Here is a 19,344-nt window from a genome sequence, read left to right as displayed (position 1 = left end):
ATGAAGATGAAAAATAGAAAGGCTTTTACACTAGGAAACTACTGTATTTTAAATTCTTTTTCTGCCTAATAGAAGGTAAAAATGTAAATAGGAAAAATAGTAAAAATATAAATAGAAAGGAATTTTTAAAAGGAATTGAAAATAATGGGCCTAATGGTTTTTAGGTTGTGGGGTTTTGCCCCAACCCTGTCATGAAAGCTACAGTGCAAGTGTTGTAAACTTCCAGTTTACATGTGTGTACATGCTCTTGCGGAGTTGTACTGGATGGGATGGTAGCTTGTGCAGCAGCAGTAGGGAAGGAGTATGTAGGTGTGTGAAGGAAGGAAGATGCTGAGGGTTATCCGGTTCTGATGGGGAGGTTCTCCACTTTCCCCTAGGTAAGCTGTCCCTGGAAAACAGTTTTATTGATAGTATAAGGCTATTAAACCAAAACCTCCTAAAGTGAAGAAGAATATATCTTTTCATTTCACTGGGGTTGGGGTTATGATGAATTAAGGCATTTTTTATGTGTCTTACACTAGCTAATCATATAGCATGGGATCTGTTTTGCCTTCAGTCTGTAACTGTAATAACCATTAATCCTGGTGGAAGGCATTCAGAAGTCCATATTTACCATACATTACCAACCAGTTATCAGATGAAATGGTAATAATATCCCTAAGAATGTTCTATTAATAAGCTATATTCCAGTGCAATGGCAGTGAGAATTAATGCTATTTCTCATGTTTAAAATCCATCAAAGAAAAAGTTAATTATATGCAAACCATTGTCACCAATGCATTTATTTGATGCCCACGATGTCCCGGGTGTTACCTACTTAAACTTTTTACTGAATTTTGAATTTATATTAGAATGAATTTAATCTTCTTGCTCTTGAAATAAGTACCGTATTTTATAACTTATTTGTCAAATACTTTAAGATCTTCATTAAAATACTAAATAACAGTTTCATTAGCAATATTCATTTGGAATAATTTGTGAGAGGCTTCATTGTCACATTTCCCAGATAGACTATGAATTGTTCGTTCTCTGTTTTATGATGAGTGGTTCAAATTACTTAGATAATGAAGTGGTATTTTGAAAAGATGTGGTTAAGGTGGGACCAAAGCCTAAATCTTCAAAGTTACATTGTCAATAGGTTAAAAAGAAAATTACCATCTAAAATGAATATATAGCAGATTAAATTACTCTTGCAAAAATTCTAAGAAATATTAAGCTAAGCTGCCAGCAATTATAGTGGTATTTTGAATATTCACTTCAATAACGAATTTTGACCTGTGCACTTCCTAGTTTGTTCCATTTCTGAAGTTAATGGAAGACATTTTAAATAAATATAAACTGAATCCTTTGCAGAAATTACATATTCCAGGCAGTACTTCTTGACATTACATATTTAATTGGCATGCTTTCCTTACTTTGTCCTTCCTGAAAACACTGATTTCCAAAGATAAAACCAAGTAATTAATTCTGGTTTAAATTTCTTCTGACTTTTTAACAAGCATTTAAATTTACATTTATAAGTAAATGTGAAATATTACTTAAAAATTATTCTTGTTCAGTTAATTTAAGGCTGTTAGTAGTTAGAATTGGCTTAAGGTAGCCTCTGCTTGAGGATATAGAATAGATGATATGATCTCAATGAGCTTCATATCTCATCTTACAGATAAAGTTTTTGTATTTAAGGGATGTCAGCTATTACAAGAGACTCTCCTCTTTGCAGTAGCAAAGGCAATTGGAGAAAGCCCTGAAATCTGGTTCTTCCCTTGACTCTATTCTTTCTCTACTCCCATCCTTAAGGCAGGTCTCAATCCTGACCTGTTCACTTTCCACATGTCCCAGCTCTTCCCTGCAGCTTGAATGGGAGTAAAGACAGAGGTCTGTATATAAAAAGGGCCTCTAGATCCTGGACGGTGATTTGGAGTTAAGATATTAGGAGATTCTGGAAAACGTGGATGTGGTTTGAGGGGACAGAGAGAGAGAGAGAGACCCCTGTCTTTTATACATGTGGTCCATTGAAGCTTCTTAGTCTTTCTGCCAGATGTGTCCTGTGACTACTACAGCATACAATTTTAGCTATGCAACTAGGAAGTCTAGAGCCCACTGTGACAACAATTGACTATTTTCATCCTCAAAGATGCAAATCTTTTCTCCAGAATAGATTTCTAAAAATATGTTAAAGCAGATGTACTTAGCTGTAAATATAAACATCAATAAAAAGCAACCTCAGTTGTAATTAATTAGATTCATTCATAAGGATGAATTACATGATAAGTAAATGACACTCATTCAAATCATAATTGATTCAGCCCTCTTACATCTTTCATGATACAAACCTTTCCAAGCATCCATGTGATGAGCTCAGCAAACTTTTCTGTTGCCCTCATCTTCCCATTCCACAATCTTCTCTCTGATAGAGCCTGAGTGATGTTATTGGCATCTCTACACAGCAGCCACAGTCCCAACTGCCAGATCAGTACCAGAGTCACCAGAGGCCAGAATCGCACTGCTCTACCCTCCCTTTGGGGTTTCTGCCTTTTAGATACCAGCCAGACTAGTAGGGATCTCTTGCTTAGTGTTTGGTCACAGATGTTGTCCTTCTTATTTAATGACCTGGTTTTGAATTAGTGGCTAAGGAGAATGGACACTAATCCTTCTTATTCACTGGCATGTATATCACCACACCAGCAGAAGGCTCTGCTGAAAATGGCAGCAGGAACAGCATCACAGGTGGAATGGATGCTCTTTTGTTGGGAAGCAACAGAGATTTTCATTGGGCCTCTGTGATACTATAATTAAGAAAACAATCAGATTGAATATTGTCCTTGTCAGACTTAATTGCTTTTAGAAATCCTGATTCTCGGAAAGTCCATTATGAGGCTGAAAACTTTTCCTTCACTCCTGCCCTCATCTAGGTTTTCTCACCTGCTAGTTGTGATCACTTGCTTTAGAGAAAGCAAGTGTGATCATACCTGTTTTAGAGAAAGACTTTATTTGTTGTTTCTTGAATTCAAAGACACCTTTCTTCCTCCCCATTGTAGCATGGATATTTCTAAACCTTTATAATAAATTGAACTAATTATTCTACCGCGTAAGAACTGCAGGGCATAGGAAACCAAAGCATGGATTTCTTAACGCTAATTTTAATTTCCTATCTGTGAGGAAACCCCCAAACTTTACTGCAATTAAATAACAATACTCTACTGGAATTGCATAGTGTAATGGCAGACTAGCTTGTGTTTTGTAAGAATTAACACATATCACACAACATTTTCTAGTTGAATAATTTTTTAACAGAGTAATTTTTATCCCAAAAGAAATAGTCTGCAGTCTAGTTCATAAATTCATACATCTTGACTGCTGCAGTCACTTCTGACTTCTCATAAATGGCACATAACTAGAAAACATACAAACAAATACAACAGGAACAATAAAAAATATGGAATGGTTCATATATGCAAAGGAACTAAACAATATTTCAGCTCAGAAAAAGAGATGACTGCAGGAGAATACAGAATGCTGATTCATGTTTCTCAGAATACAAAAGCTTGGAGGGCATTGTCTGAAATAATGTAATAGAAATAAAACAGAGGGAAGTCTGTTTCACACAAGGCAGAATTAAACTGCAGAACTTACTGACATAGCATATTACAGAGGCCAAGAGAATACTGTGACTCAAAAAGAAATTATATGAATTTGTGGAGAATGGATTGATTAATGACTTATAGTAAACAGGATGGCTTAGGAGAAGTCTCAGTTGCCAGGACCCTTGCCTGCTGAAAGCTAGAAGGGTGCAACACAGAAAACTTTTTCCATACAGATCTGTAAGCACATTCTTTCTGCTAAAGAAGGACCTTCCATTATCTTCTGCTGGGTAGACAGATATTAGCCAGTCTGACAAGTGACAGCAGTTCTTATGATTCAGATAATTTATAAAATTTCTTTAAATTGAAAACTTTTTATTTTTGTCAAAAATCCTCTTAGCACTTTTTCTCCCAGTTTTCTGTTAGGAAAGGAGGGTAGGGATCCTTCTGTGCCAGTCACCCAGATAGAACATTAATCCTGCTTTGTCCTGGGCTTCTTTAGGTTTACTCCCAGTTTTTACTATTATTTTTGTGTGTGTTTTTCAGAATAAATCATCCCATGGTAGGAATAAAAATATCTTGCACATGATTGAAGTTTTGGTGACAACTAGATTAAAGTTTCTACCTTTTTGTTACTTATTTTTAGATGGCCAGACAATTAGAACAGACACACCATTTTGCTGAAGAAAAGGGATTTTCACATTTAAAACAAGTAAATGAATAATTATCATTCACATGCCAGTGCTTAATCCTGATGTCAGCAATCAAATGCTGTTTAAAAGGATGCCACAGAAGACAGAAGTAAAATTAAGCTAAACACAAACTGACCTATCTGTTTGTCCTGCGTGACTTACATTTTGGCTCTAATTGTGAATGTGGAATCTGCTTTTGCCAACTAAGCTCTAGCTATTTTGACAGGTGTACTCTTATAGAGCATTTAATAGTTTGCTTCCTCTAAAGTATCACAGAAAGATTTTGTTTTTCAGGACACACTATATGTGTGAAGCTGCCTGTTCTCCTGGTAATGCTTACTAATACCCTAAAGAAAATATTACATTCATTTAATATTATTGCTATTAATTTTTCTGGTATTCAAAGACTTTGGAGAGGGATGTATATGTATATGAATACTTAGTAGATGAACAGTGTGGTGCCAGTTTCTATATGGAATGAATGCATATAGATACAAAGTATATGAAAATTTTTCATAAAAGCAATGTTGTGGAGCTGTATTTCAGCATTTCATTGTATGTTACATTAAACAGCTGAAAATAGTTGGTACACTGATACATCTGCAATAATATAACATTAATAATTTCCCTTATATGCTTATATTAATGCTTCATTGTCAAATATGAATTTCTTAAATTTATTTTTGTATTATTGGCTGAGGATTTTTTTAACTTACAGGAAAATAAATGATACATTTCTGACTTTTTTGTTTTGGCAGGGTCCAAAAGAATCAGTGACAGTGAAGTCTCTGATTATGACTGTGATGATGGAATTGGTGTTGTTTCAGGTATTACTGTCTAAATTTACTCTTCTGTGTTCAGTAGAAATCTTTCTTATTTATAATTTATTATTATTAATTTTAGAATGTTTTTCTGGTGAAAAACAAGTGGAACCTAAGTGTGTATTTTACAACAGGCACAAAATAAGTATTATGGGTAATGCATATTTAACCACAAAAATTACCAACAGAGGGACAAAATCAATGTGTGAACTTCCTTGTTGCTTTTATAAAATAATAAAAATAGCACAGAAGTGGTTTTTTATTAAATGTGAAGAAGTGTTTGATTTTTTTTGACAGACATTTGGGTTTGATATATCCTTTAAAACTTCAAGGTGGAGTAATAACACTGCCAAAGGTTTGAAACCTGATCATCTAGTCAGGACAGGAGATAACAGATAATCTCCAATACTGAGAACTATTGGAATTGGGAGTTTAATGAGTATTTGAGATAAAAGTTGCCATGTGAAAGAGTATTTCTTCTCCTCTTCTAAGGAGAAGGGCCAAAAAAAGTTAAACTGGAGAATCATATGCTTTTGGTGACTACAACAGAGAATATATTTAAGATGCAGCCATGCCACCTTTAAACCAGTTCTGATGGCTACTGGTACCAGCAGAAAGTAGGCTGCACAGCTCAGTGTGTACTCCGTTACCCTACTGTTATACTGAGATTTTTAACCTACTCAGAGTAGTCTGTGTTAGACAGTTTCCGATTGCTTTGGGTCAGATCTACCTAAAGGGTACATATAAAGTGATTTGTGTACCTTACTGAGCAAAGGTGTGGCAATATGTGCTGCCTGGTTTATGCAGCAGCTGTAAGACAGTGGTCAGCAGGTCAGTCAAAATGTGTTCCTGCCATGCAGCCACCCGTCAGTCAGTATATGTGCAACTTTTACACCAGGTATGCTGCTGGCAGGGTAAAGAAGGCTATATAGGAAACAGAAGTCAGAGGAACACAGCTGGACCTGGGGATAGAGGAAAAGAAGGAGGTAAAATAGGCAACCCTGGATATTGCAAGATGGGGTGCAGCCAAGTATTGATAAATCCAAACATTTAGTGAGCTACCTAATTCCTTGAGTTTGCACAGTCCAGTCTTAAAAACTGTTACCAGTCTGAGCTTGGATGCATTTCTGTGTTGTCTATGTAGCCATCCATGTATTTCCAGATGTTTCATGGTTATCTCTTAGGCTCTGATTAATTTTTGACCCTGCTATGTTGCTATTCCCTTGCCATAGGTCTTGTGGTTCCTGGGAAAATGGGATAATGGATTTCTTTTTTTATTAAACAGCATGTAAATTTTATCAAGAAGCCCTTTTTTAAACTAACATAATATTATGCAGACTCTGTAATACAAACAGAGCAAGTCATATTGTTATCATGTTTATTGGCTGTTGTACATTGTAGGTCTTCTACTAGAATGTCTAGAAAGCAGATATTTTTAAACACAAGTTGTCCTTGTTCATGTTAGAACAATCTAACCTCGCAGATATTCCTCAGTAAAACTTATTCTATCCTAAAGGAATATTTTTTTTATCTTTTCTGCATAAGCATTCAGATTTTTGTTAACCTCTGCTCAAAGGTTTTGCTGTACTCTAAGATTCCAAATATTTTACCAGAGATTGAATGAATGCTGTGGACACAAGACCACTCAATTTTGTATCTTCCTTAAATCATTTATCTTCAAGCAGTAATGGGCTCAGTTTTCAGATTATTATGTTAATTTGAAAGGTATTTAGGAAAACTTAGGGTATTTTTATATTCCTACTCCCCTGTTTGCTTTACTACAGTCAGAAGACAGGAAGGATGTGTAGCTTGAGTGGTGTGAAGTATTGGAACCAGAGAGTCAGTCATCCTGAGAAGTCCCTTGTTCCTGCTTAGTGTACTTTCAGTCTTAGGTTTGTTAGCTTTCTGTATGTGCTTAGTAGTCACTAAGGCTTTCAGATTGCCTGTCCTCCCAAAGGGAAGGACTTTCGTATTGCTGTTTGTTAGTTAAGTTAGAAATCTATCAACTTCACTTTGGAGTTTAATAATAAAGGGAGGAAAAAAGGGGGTTTGATGGCTATATGTCTAGAGTGGCCAGTATGGCGCCATTTTGAAACTGAAATCTTTGTATTGTCCTGGAAAAAGGTACTGAGCTTTTCAGAAGTTTTACCAGGTGCTTGAATATCAGCGGGATTCTTGTGAAACACCTGGATTTACAATTCTATGATTTCAGTTCTTTTGACAACTTGTGAAATTATGGTCTTTACAGTTTAGTGAATGAGTCTACTTCCCTTACCTGAGTTTTTCATATACCTTTAGTTCCTTTAGGATCTATTAGCTTTCAGATTTCTGCTGACAATTCTACACCTTAGTTGCATTTTAATTGAGACTGGCTCTGTGGGTGGGAAAGTTTGATGTTCTTTGGTTTTGAAATATTTATTTATTGCCTTTCTTTTTTGTGCTGCTGTCACTATGTTTGCAAGTCTATTGATTTATCCTTGTCTTGTCTTATCATCCACATCCTTCACTCATTTAAGGTTTTTCTATTCATTTGCAGACTCATCACAATCTTGGTTTAAATATATGCCTTCTTTTCATAAAGCCATTTGTTTCTCTTTGTTTTCTTTCTTTCTTACTTACCCCAGTTCTTTCATTTTGTATTTTCAGGTTTTATTTAACATGACACATCACTTTGCTCTTTTTCCTTCTGCCATATAATTACTGTATCACATCAAATATGTTTGCTATCACCTGTCGGGTACTCTCAGTGATCCTTTCCATAAAATGCTTATTCAAAGTATTGGACGTGAGAACTAAACTCCAGAAACCTTTAAGAAGAGCAAGAATTCTCTCTTGGAACCTCTTTAATTTACTTTTATTCAAAACAGTGGACTAGATGACCTTTAAAGGTCCCTTCCAACCCAAACCATTCTATGATTCCATGATTCTATGATTCTGTGATTCTGTGAAATCTGTGGACCTTGCTTGATCTCATTATGTATTTGTTTATAGTTCATTGAAAGATACATGCTGCCTGCCTTCACCATGTTCCTGATGGAAGTTAAGATTTTCTCTTTCTTCACAACACCTTTTTATATAGCTTCTCTGGTATTGGTCCAATAGGGTCGATTGACTTAGTCTTTGGATAAGCTGGTGATAAGTAGAAATCCAGCAATGAAGATCTTTCTTAATGTACATCTGTAAACATTTTGTTAGACTGTATTTGCTGAAACAGAGGGTTTATAAGCTACAGGTCCATGCATCATTATGTATTTTTAATACATCTGCAGTTGTTTTTTGTCACTGCTGTGGTACTTTTGATCCACTGATTTAATTTCCTGATGATAAAATGCTCAAATTATGTCTATTTCCCATACTGTTCTTTTCTCTAATTTTTAAAGAAAGTTCAAGCATCTCTTGGAAAAATTATTCATAAAACCTATCACTTCTGGTGGCTTGGATCTTATCCTGCTTAGATAAACTTAATAAATTTCAGTCCAATAAAAGAGTGTTGTTTTTGTCAACAGCAAAGGCTTTTAATAAAATAATGATAAACCAGTTGAAAAACTTCAATGACCTTTTTTCTGGCTGTATGTGTATTTTATACCAGGTACTGTCAGAAAGGGTTATAACAAATTATGTATTTAAACAAGTTTGTAAAAGTAATTTTTGACAAGATTTTAAAATAGCTCTCCTCATATACAGTATACATTCATTTCATCTTGGGATCAAAAACACTAGAACAGAATCTATTCTATCTCATCTCTGCTGGATTTGATCTTAGCACAGGATAGTGGAAGGAGAGGCACTAGCAGTTCTTTAGATTGCCTGTACATGGCCTTCAAACCATTTAAAGCATTCATTTTGCTGTCCCAAAAAATAAACTTTGGCCCTCATAAAGTTGTCTGTCATCAGCAATTCTGTGGGGGAACACATCAGCATCTTCATGTGACTCTTAGAATACTCTTGCATGCTTATTGACAAAAGCAATACAGTATTTTTATATTGATTTTAGGAAAATTCCAGAGCACTTTACAAAATACCATTTAAATTATCATAATGGTAAATACAATTTAATGAAAAGCAGGGTGGGTTTTTTTTTTCTTTCTATTGACCAAAGTTGAATGGGCATTACAGTTAACGAAGTTCAATGAATATGGGCTATAATTTCTAAATAGTTTTCTTCCCAGGTACTTCCTCATAATGTATGTTGAGCCTACTGTAATCTACTGAGTATTAGTAACCTACTGAGTCTGACTTGTGAACAGAAACATGTATTGTCAAGACCATTTAATCATAAAAAGTCTCACCTATCGTTGTAAGACTTAAATATTAAGTGAGATATTAATGTTTAAAATTCGGTTCTACACAGTTATCTCATCTGCACTACATCATTATATGAAACACTTGTAATTTGAGATATGCTTCAAAAGATGAACCCTGAAAAAATTATAAGGCAGGGAATTCTGCATAAACTGCGTTGCAAGTCTCTGTAGAGAAAAGCTTTTCCAAGTAAAAGAATAGAGTCTCCAGCCTTAAGAAGAAAAACATTTATATTTTTTCTCATTATGCAAAAGAGAGCAAGATGTTTTGGGAGCAAATAAGAATCCAAATAAGATATTTATTCAGAGGATAGTTAGAGCCAAATAGATTAGAAAAAATAGTAAAAAGCAGTAAAGAAATTCTTGTTGAACTTACAAACGTGATTCTGTTTTTGAAGAAGAATGAAAAGCAATTGTTCTTTTTTGCTTCACTTCTCCAAACACCTGAGGAGTCCTTGGTTCAAAAGAATTCTTTCACTGTCATGTTGCAGCCTTTTCTGCAGAGGAACAAAATTCCTTCCCTCTACTTGCTGATAATGTGAACTGAATTTTTATACCTGTTGATGAATGCTGCTCAAAGCAGTTACAAGAACACACAAATACTTACGTTACAGCTTGAAATCAACTGCCTATTCAAAGATATTTTACAGCATTAGTACATGGAGTGGATCGCTTCTACCCCTACTAAAAAAGGATTTCATTGTAGGTCACCAGCTAGCCCTAAACGGGAATCTGCAGTGCTCCAAAGCCCAGTAACTACAGACATAAACATTGACAAGCTTTTTCTTTTATTATATGTTGATACCCATTCCCCTGCTCTAAAATCTGGTTTTTGTGGCTTCTTCCTTGAGTAAAAAATAGCTTAGTGTCTATGTGTCTCAAAAATTCCCCCCAAAACGAAGTGAAATTCAAGCAGTCCTTATGTTGACCCGTTATGTCAATGGGTCTTTAACCATTTTCCTTGCTTTTAAACATATGGTGTGTATATTATTTCCAACTTTATGCCTACAGTTCCTAACACAGGAATTTTTATCATCATTCTTCAAGCTTTTCCTTCTATTTTTAGTTTCATTTTTAATGTATAAAAGGCAAAGTTTAGTAATACTTTTACTATTTTAAAAAAATTTCTTTAGTATCATTTCCTCAGTTGACAAAACATCTTTCTCTTCAAACACCCAAATCCTCTCAATTAATAAACTTTTTGAAAAATTAGTTTTATATTTTTAAATCACTCCACTTTGAAAGTAAAGATGTGATTAAATTCAAGTTTTGTTTTCAGATTATCAGTAATTACTTGTAGCATTCTCTTCTTTGAGTAAAGTTAAAGAAATATGAACTCAGTGTGTTAGTTCACGTTCTACCAGAGTCCTAATATCTACAGAGTGACAAAGGCATCTAATAGATAATGGAAAGCTTCAAGGAAGTTGCATTTCGATCAGAGGCTCTCTTGATGGATACTTCTTCCATAAAGGAGATGGGATGAGTTACAAATGTGATGACGAGCACTTCTAAGAAGAAAATGCTCTGTGAAAGGACTGTTTGGGGGGCTTTCTGGACAGCAGAAAATATACATGCATGAATACTTAAGAAGAAACATCTGCATAGTATGTGTTTTTTTCAAGCTTTGTATGTCATACTGGGTGTAAGGACAGCCTTGAAAACTCAGCACACTCTGGTTTATTACTAAGTGGGAACACTCTTCATACGCACTACTGATCAAAAGAATTGTCTCAAGTGTAATGGGCCCATACATACCATTAGTGCCACAGAGCTAAAAACACCTCTTGAGGAACTGAGTTACTATGCAGCAAGTAACCAGTTGTTCCTACTGTAATGTTTTCTGGTTCCTTTCACTATATATTCATTCTTTCCATATTTGTAGAATAATATCTTGATGCAAAAAAAGATCCCCAAACTCATGCATAATGTATCTTAAATTTATAGACTATTCAGATATTAATAATTCAATTTATTTGATCAGTTACTGTCAGCACTTTTTCAGAGGACATCCAAGTTCTGTATTTAGATGTTCAAATCACCACGGAAGCTGAGCACATTTGTATAAAAGAACTGAACTGTCTCCAGAGTGCCCATGTGTGAAATCTTGGTATGTTAAGCATTTCTGGCAATCTGATTATATAAATGTTTTTAATTAGTGCTTCTTCTAAGCCTGACCACAGTGAGTGTTAAAAATTAAATATCTGATAAAGACAAAGCTTGACACCTCAGTCAGGTACAGATGTTAAAGTGGAGAAAACACCACTTAGCATCAGTGTCTGAAACAAGTAAATTATTTTGCCTGTGATGAATGGCAAATCTAATACTGTTTTTCTAGAACAATTTTCATACAAAGAGTTTCTCTTAAGTCAATCAAGCAGCAAGACATCTAAATTAAAAGCTTCATTAGTACTTTTCAGGGAGGTTTTTTTAGGTTGATTTTAGTGCTATTGATGTGAGCCTCATATCTGGAGGTTTGTCATTTTCTGTAATTTTGTGACTGAAACCTGCAGAATTTGATAACAATTCATTAATACTAGTATTTTCTGAACATGTACCCTGCATAGCGTAATATTAACACAATAAAGCCATACTGTGTGGATGAATATTTAAGTCAAATGTATTAAAATTCTCTCTTAAAACATAAAATCAAAACTTCAGCTCAGAGGAAGCTATACTTAGTGTGCTTCGTAAAATCCCTCATTTGATATGTGTCACAGTTTTTAATGAAACCCTCCCATGAAAAGAAGATGGTGGCACTGCAGATATCCTTGTCATGTACCCATCTTTTAAGTGACCGCAGCTCACAGTTGTTCACTGCTGATTATCTCTATACTGATTATCAGGTTCACTGTGCTCTGTATGTTGATTTAAGAGGCTTGCCATAGTTATGGAGCCTTCGATTCTATGGTAATGATTTAATATATATATAGCTGCAGGCAGATGCCAATGTTTATCCTATTTTTGCTACTGCTGTAAATAGCTACCTGCTTTGCTCAATAGCAGCTCCTTGGTCAAGTTGCATTTGTGACCTGTTTTTACTGTCTAAAATTTCTTTCCACAAGAAAATATTTTTACTTTCTTTCTCTAACATTATTTCCAAGACATGGAATATTTTTGAAACTGGAAGTTAAATCATACCTTTTTTCAATTGGGAATGTCACCATAATTGTTGGAATGTCACCTGTCTTGAGAAAGACATAACTGTTTCAACTACTGGGCAAGCAAAGTCATTTTATCACATAAAAGTGATAAAAGTCATTTTATCACTTATCAAAGTCATTTTATCACATTCTAGAGAGAATTAAGTTCTCAGGTTTGGAGTACCAAAGTTGCCACCTCATATCCCATGGTCAATGATTCATCAATAGCAGCTTTAAAGTCTGTTTGGGGTTTAGAAGAGCTCCAGCATTGATTGCTAAACATATTTATTACAGTGTTGGCCACTTCTGGGATGTATGGATTGGTGCTAGGCATGGTGTTAAGCCTCTCATGTAAGCTTTGTGTTACTGTCACCTTCCTGAGGCTTTGTTACTGAGGATCTGGCCTATTGCTCTCTGTGCATCTCTTGTGGCTGCAGGGAAATCACAGATGGCTTGTCTTTCCTCTGAAACGTTTGTCACTGAAAGGCACAAATTTCCTATATACAGAAGCATTTTATTTGATAAATAGTAATTGCAACAAAAGCCATTAGAATTCAAGTGAAAGATTGAATCAATTATTTCAGTATCAGCAGTCTCACGATACTTAATCTTTTGAAGTTCCTTCTTAAAAAATTTCCTAGGTACTTTTTATATTCCTGCCATATCCCACTGTATGGGATATGTATGGGTGTTTTCTTATACTTTCTAAATTATGGGTTGAAACCCCATACTAGTTGAAGTCTTAAGGTAGAGTCTAGTATGTGCCATCTTTTTCATCTGGTTTCAGCTGGAGAAAAAAATCAGTGCATAGGTGGCATAAATATGCCCACTGGCTGGGCATACTATAAGTGCTGTCTCTGTGATTCAAGCACAGACAACTGTTTCATTCTGGAACAGTAGTGGTCATGCTTAAGATAAGATATAATTAACTATTCTTTTAACTATACTATTTTGATCTCTAGGTTCAGAAAGTAAAATAAAAATTACACTGGCCCTGAAACTTGGAAATCTGCATTTAATCTAAAAATAAAACAGTAAAGCAATGACATTTTTAATAAAAAACTAATATTTCAAAAAATTTCTCCACTATTATAAATAAGGAGAGCTTGTTTATCAATATAAAGACTCAAAAACCAATGAATCTTTAAACTGTGATATACTGGGACCAAGTGCCTTCGAGACAGATACTGTTCTGAACTATTTGATCTGCCAAAGGTACCTTTAGTCAGACTTGTTTAAATCCAAAACTGATCAAGAAACTTGCTAAGCTCTTACTTTCTGGATCTGAAAATTTTGTGCATGATTATACTTTTTTCTCTGAATGTTTCTCAGAACTGGCATAGTCCGAGTGACTAGTCAGCTAGCTCCTACATAAGCCTAGCAGCTTTCTTAGATTCCCAGGAAATGAAAAAACAGTTTTCACCTTATTCCTATTCAATTCTTTTAAAAAATACTCTAAGATACATTATGTCAGGATAAAATGCAGGGCTTTGGATCCTGAGTGGGTGGAAGCATCCTTCTTGCATCCTTGATTTTGGCAACTAAGTTCAAAACATGGCATCTTCTGTGAGCTGTGTCTACATGGCTGTGTAAACAACATGTAGTTTTTGGATAATTTTTCTGAAATACCTGATTTTCCTCATACCTTCATAGTTTAAATATTTTCATTTACAGCTTAGATTTTTGTTATGGGTGTGAAGTATTGGAATGATAATGACTATACTCAAGAAACCTAAGAGCCTTACTGTATCTATCCCTAAACTCCTTTCTCTCTATATTAAATATGTTAGTATTTTCTGGTATTGCAACTTTCTAGAATGGATATTTTTATTGAATAAAAGTATTAAATTCTACAAATGTTCACAAAAACTTGTGTTCTGTGAACATCTGATGTGGTTATTTTCAGTATGAGATACATTCCATGTTGCTTTGACTCCTAGCTAGTGAAAATACGTAGTGTGAAATAACGCAGAGAGCTACATTAACTCTGCAAAACTGAAGGATGACTTTGTAATTAACTCATGTTAGTGGGTTGCCCTGCTGAAACTGGTACTTCTCATTGTGTGACCTGTTGTCAAAAGAGAAGTTTAAAAATATAGTAGTTTCTGTTTTAAGTGCATGAATTATAAATTTCAAAGTTTATTTTCTGGCAACAAAGCATAGATAATATTAATCTGTTTCTTCAAAACAGATATGACTTAACATATCTACTTTTGTTGATGCAAAATTATTAGGAGTGCTGATAGTTTCTGCCTTTTGAAATTGTTATAAGGAAGCACTATCAGTGTTAGTTACCAGAAAGCATTGTGTGCCTGCTTCCAATTTAATGTAAAACATTTTTTGATCAGGCTTGTACTTGACAATTTAATTAGATAGTCATATATCTTGATTTATTGCAAGAATAATGTGCAAGTGGTCAATTACAATAACAAGCTAGAGCTGGAGGAGGCTTTTTCTTTCAAAGTAATTACTTTGTTTACGTATACAGATTTAATAAATTTAATTATTTTGATTTACTAGTTCTCACTTCTAGGAAATTTTTAGGCAGAGTAGGTTTTTGTTTTGTTAATTGAATTCCTTGCCCTTTACTATGTTTATTCAGGTAGAACACCTTATGCTATCATTCATTCCCCTTGTACTTTGGTGTCTGTACATACCAAATACTGTATAAAACTGATGATTTAAATGTCAGATTTTTTTTAAAGTACTTTCCCATTTCTTCATATTACTGCTCTTCATTATGTTTTTCATCTCCAAATGCTACAAATGCCCCCTGTGTATGCAGAATACTAAAACCCATCTCTGTGTTTTTTTTTTTTTTTATCTATAGATATGGATTATTAGGATAATTATAGACAATACTCTGTCATGTGTACTTGTACGGTAAATCATGTTTTGTATTTCATTATATATAAGTTCATAATAACTTGCTATTCACTTATGTGTGAGGTGGGTTGATCCTGGCTGGATGCCAGGTGCCTACTAAAACCACTTTTATCACTCCTCCTCCTCAGCTGGACAGGGGACAAAAAATATAATGAAAGGCTCATGGGTAGAGACAAGAACAGGGAGAGATCACTCACCAATTACTGTCATGGGCAAAACAGACTCAACTCAGGGAAATTGATTTAGTTTATTACCATTTAAATCAGAGTAGGATAATGAAAAAAACCCCTAAATCTTAAAACACCTTCCCCCCACCCCTCCCTTCTTTCTGGGCTCAACTTCACTCCTGATTTCTCTATCTTCCCCCCTCTAGTGGCACAGGGGGATGGGGAATGGGGGTTGTGGTCACTTTATCACATGTTGTCTCTGCTGCTTCTTCCTCCTCATGGGAGGACTCCTCACACTCTTCCCCTGCTCCAGCGTGGGATCCCTCCCATGGGAGACAGTCCTCCATGAACTTCTGTAATGTGAGTCCTTCCCACAGGCTGCAGTTTTTCACAAACTGATCCAGTGTGGGTCCCCCACAGGGTCACTGGTCCTGCCAGCAAACCTGCTCCAGTGTCGGCTCCTCTTTCCATGGGTCCACAGGTCCTACCAGGAGCCTTCTCCAGTGTGGGCTTCCCACGGGATCACAGCCTCCTTTGGGCATCCACCTGCTCTGGCGTGGGCTCCTCCATGGGCTGCAGGTGGAGATCTGCTCCACCATTAACCTCCACGGGCTGCAGGGCACATCTGCCTCATCATGGGCTGCACCACGGACTGCAGGGGAATCTCTGCTCCAGCGCCTGGAGCACCTCCTCCCCCTCCTTCTTCACTGACCTTGGGGTCTGCAGAGTTGTTTCTCTCACATATTCTCACTCCTCTCTCTGGCTGCAACTGTTGTGCAACAGTTTTTTTCCCCTTCTTAAATATGTTATCACAGAGGTATTACCGCTGTCTGCTGATGGGCTCGGCCTTGGCCAGTGGTGGGTTCATCTTGGAGCCGGCTGGCATTGACTCTGTCAGACATAGGGGAAGCTTCTAGAAACTTCTCACAGAAGTCACCCCTGTAGCCCCCAGCTACCAAAACCTTGCCATGCAAACCCAGTACAATGTGTTTTCAGTGTATACCTTGCTGGAGATAACTTTCTGGTTTTGCCAAATGTATCAACTTGTCTTTTAAAGATTAAAAACTTTCTGCTACTTTAAGACTATCTTTAGAAATTTGTTTATTTATTGTTGCTATTTACAATACTTTTCAATTAATATAATCAGCAAAAATAACTGATAAGCCCTTTTACAGATTTTTATTTTTTTTAATGAAAATATTAAATAATATCAGAATAATTTCTTCACTGTGAAATTAGAAACGATATGGTTTGCATTGTAAGGATGCTGTTTGCAATTAATCATCTATTGTCATAGTTAAAAACCAAGCCTTTCTAAATTATCTGAATTTCAGCTGGGCTTATATGCAGAAAATATGGATTTGGGCTATTGTTTTAATTCAGTATATGGTATGATATCATAGCATAACAACTGCTGGGTGTTTCAGTACATTTCTTACTGTGTATACACCACCTTTTAATTAGTTCAGTGAAACATATAGGTTGTTGACTTAATGATATATTCCATAAATTAAATTCAGTAAAATATATAAAATAACACTTAAGAATAGAGAAAATAAATTCTAGTCGATTCAAAAACAGTTTGCAGAGCTCTCACTTGTGGTCTTAACTCTTAGAATTGCTTATAGCTCTTTTGCTCTCTGGGGTAGCAGGTAGTGGCCTACAAAGCTCCTCACAGGTCTCCTGTATTCCCTTGGTTGCCTGTTTCTTACTTGTAGAATTTTTATTTAGGTGACACCTTGACCAGAGTCTTCAAAGAACCTGAAAAATTATCGTCTTCATTTCCCTGCCTCTCTGTGCTCTGCAGTGCACTTCATGTTCTTACAGCTTCCAGGCTAATTAAAATATCTCATATGTCCTTTCCCTGCTTTCTCTAGAAATGCTGGTTTTATCAATAAGTAGTTCTCTGTGCATTATTTTTGTATTGAGAAGAATATATGTTTAGTATATAAAACTGGCAAATATCTCATGGATTTGTTTAATTAAGAGATTTCTTATTGCTTTTTTACATTTTTTAATTTTAACATTATTGAGCTTCCAGTTATTTAGTTTTTTCTCTTTTGTTTGAAGAATTGCTGAATTGCAGAGTCTATTGATTTCTAGACGGACTTGCAAAAACTTTTTTCAGACAACTTCTATACTTTACTGGTTAGTGAGCAATACCCTGTTTCAAACACAGATAGAATTCCCTCTGTCTCTGGTGATTTCACCCAGACCTGTGTTGCACTGGTCTTTATATGCTTCATCAGTGTGTGTGCTAATAGGTGTACATGGGATGCTAATAAGTGTACATGGGTATGCTAATAAGTTCATACATGGGATAAAAGTCTGTAGTTCATTACTGACTCTCAGCTGAAACTACTCGTAACGTGACTTGATTGCTTTGAAGTGAGGAGAGAGAGTATCTGATCTTCAACATTATTATATTAATGTAATGTAATGATGATGTGCTATTTTTCCCCTTTAAGTACACACACACAGACACACAAAGCATGTTACACCTAAACATAGGAGGAAGAAGTTATTTATGAATTAGAGTGGTTCACATATATCCTCGGTCCTAAGGCCTTACAGTGAATATGAATACTCAGTTGTGAGTATCAGACTCCCTGAACCATAAAATGAACTGAATTAATGAGGTTTTGCTTAGGTGCTTACCAGGAATAAAAGTAAGAACAATCTAGAGTAGAAGACCAAATACTCTTGGACTCTCAGAAGATTCTCACAGGAGAAGAATTACAGTTTTATGAGCCAGAATTTTTTCAGTGCCAGGTGGATGTGTCGAAATATTCTTTACTTGGTTAATCTCTTCAGAACACAGTCAGTTATATCAGTTATGATAGCCATCAGGAGTTGTCTGAAGACTTGTTTCTGCAAAACATTGTAATCAGATTAAGATTTGCAATTCTTTCATTTCTTATCATATGTTAATTTGATCCTTACAAAATTTGTGGAAACTTCTCTGAGATTGCTGTATATCTGCCATTTTTTTCACAGAAAGTATTGTGTACCCCAGGGCAGTGAATTCAGCTTTTTCAGTTAGATGCAGACAGTCACTTCAATATATCCAACTTTTTAAAAAGTTTTTTCTTAAAAGCCTACATAAAATGTCCATGTGATAGCCTTTTAAGCTATTGTAACTGTGAAGGATTTTGCTTAGACCATTTATGCCTTCTATTATCCTAATTCAAGGTTAGGTCCAGAATGTAAGCATGAGTCTGCGTGGCCTTAGCTCATATATTTGTGAAGAAATCATGTTGTTTAAGTTCAGAACCATGAGTAAAATCTGATGCCACTGAGTCATTGTACTTTAATTGTTTTTGAAATACAAATCTTTCTTGAACCCAAAGTCTGTGTTTAACCCCATAGTAGTTTCCTATCCCAAATTTTTGAACTGAACTTTAGATTAGTTTTTAATTGTGGACATTTCTGTTTGAAGTATATTATACACAATCATTATCTTGCAATTTTAAGTAAAAATGCAATAATCAATTTTGTATGTTTTTCTAAGGAAAAAAGTCAGTTTTATTAGTTTTATTATTAATGCATCATATTGACCACAAATAAATAGTAAATTTGGATATTTTGATTATTATAAATCCTCAGTTTGGTGCATGGTGGTTTATTTCTATACCTTTAAAATATAAGAACTATAGCTGTACTTAAACTAAGCATAACAACAGGAATCAACTTTATGTATGTATTTTTTATTTCAAAACCCAAGAAGATGACATGGTAACATTCTTCATCAAATTC

General features: G+C 35.2%; 1 protein-coding gene across 27 annotated transcripts in view; it reads left to right on the top strand.

Moving 5' to 3' along the window:
* The window catches only part of RIMS2 (regulating synaptic membrane exocytosis 2), a 500,381-nt gene that overhangs the window by 305,464 nt on the left and 175,573 nt on the right, over window positions 1-19,344 (top strand). For all 27 annotated transcript variants that reach the window (XM_074814158.1, XM_074814086.1, XM_074813314.1 and 24 more), the window contains one exon: window positions 5,032-5,100. In XM_074814158.1, coding sequence (XP_074670259.1) covers window positions 5,032-5,100 — 69 coding nt within the window. The remainder of the gene's footprint in view (window positions 1-5,031; window positions 5,101-19,344) is intronic.

This window comes from Strix aluco, chromosome 1 (assembly GCF_031877795.1).
Source record: "Strix aluco isolate bStrAlu1 chromosome 1, bStrAlu1.hap1, whole genome shotgun sequence".
Taxonomy (NCBI): Eukaryota; Metazoa; Chordata; class Aves; order Strigiformes; family Strigidae; genus Strix; species Strix aluco.
The sequence above is the reverse complement of the archived record's forward strand: the minus strand, read 5'-3'. Positions and strand labels throughout refer to the sequence as shown.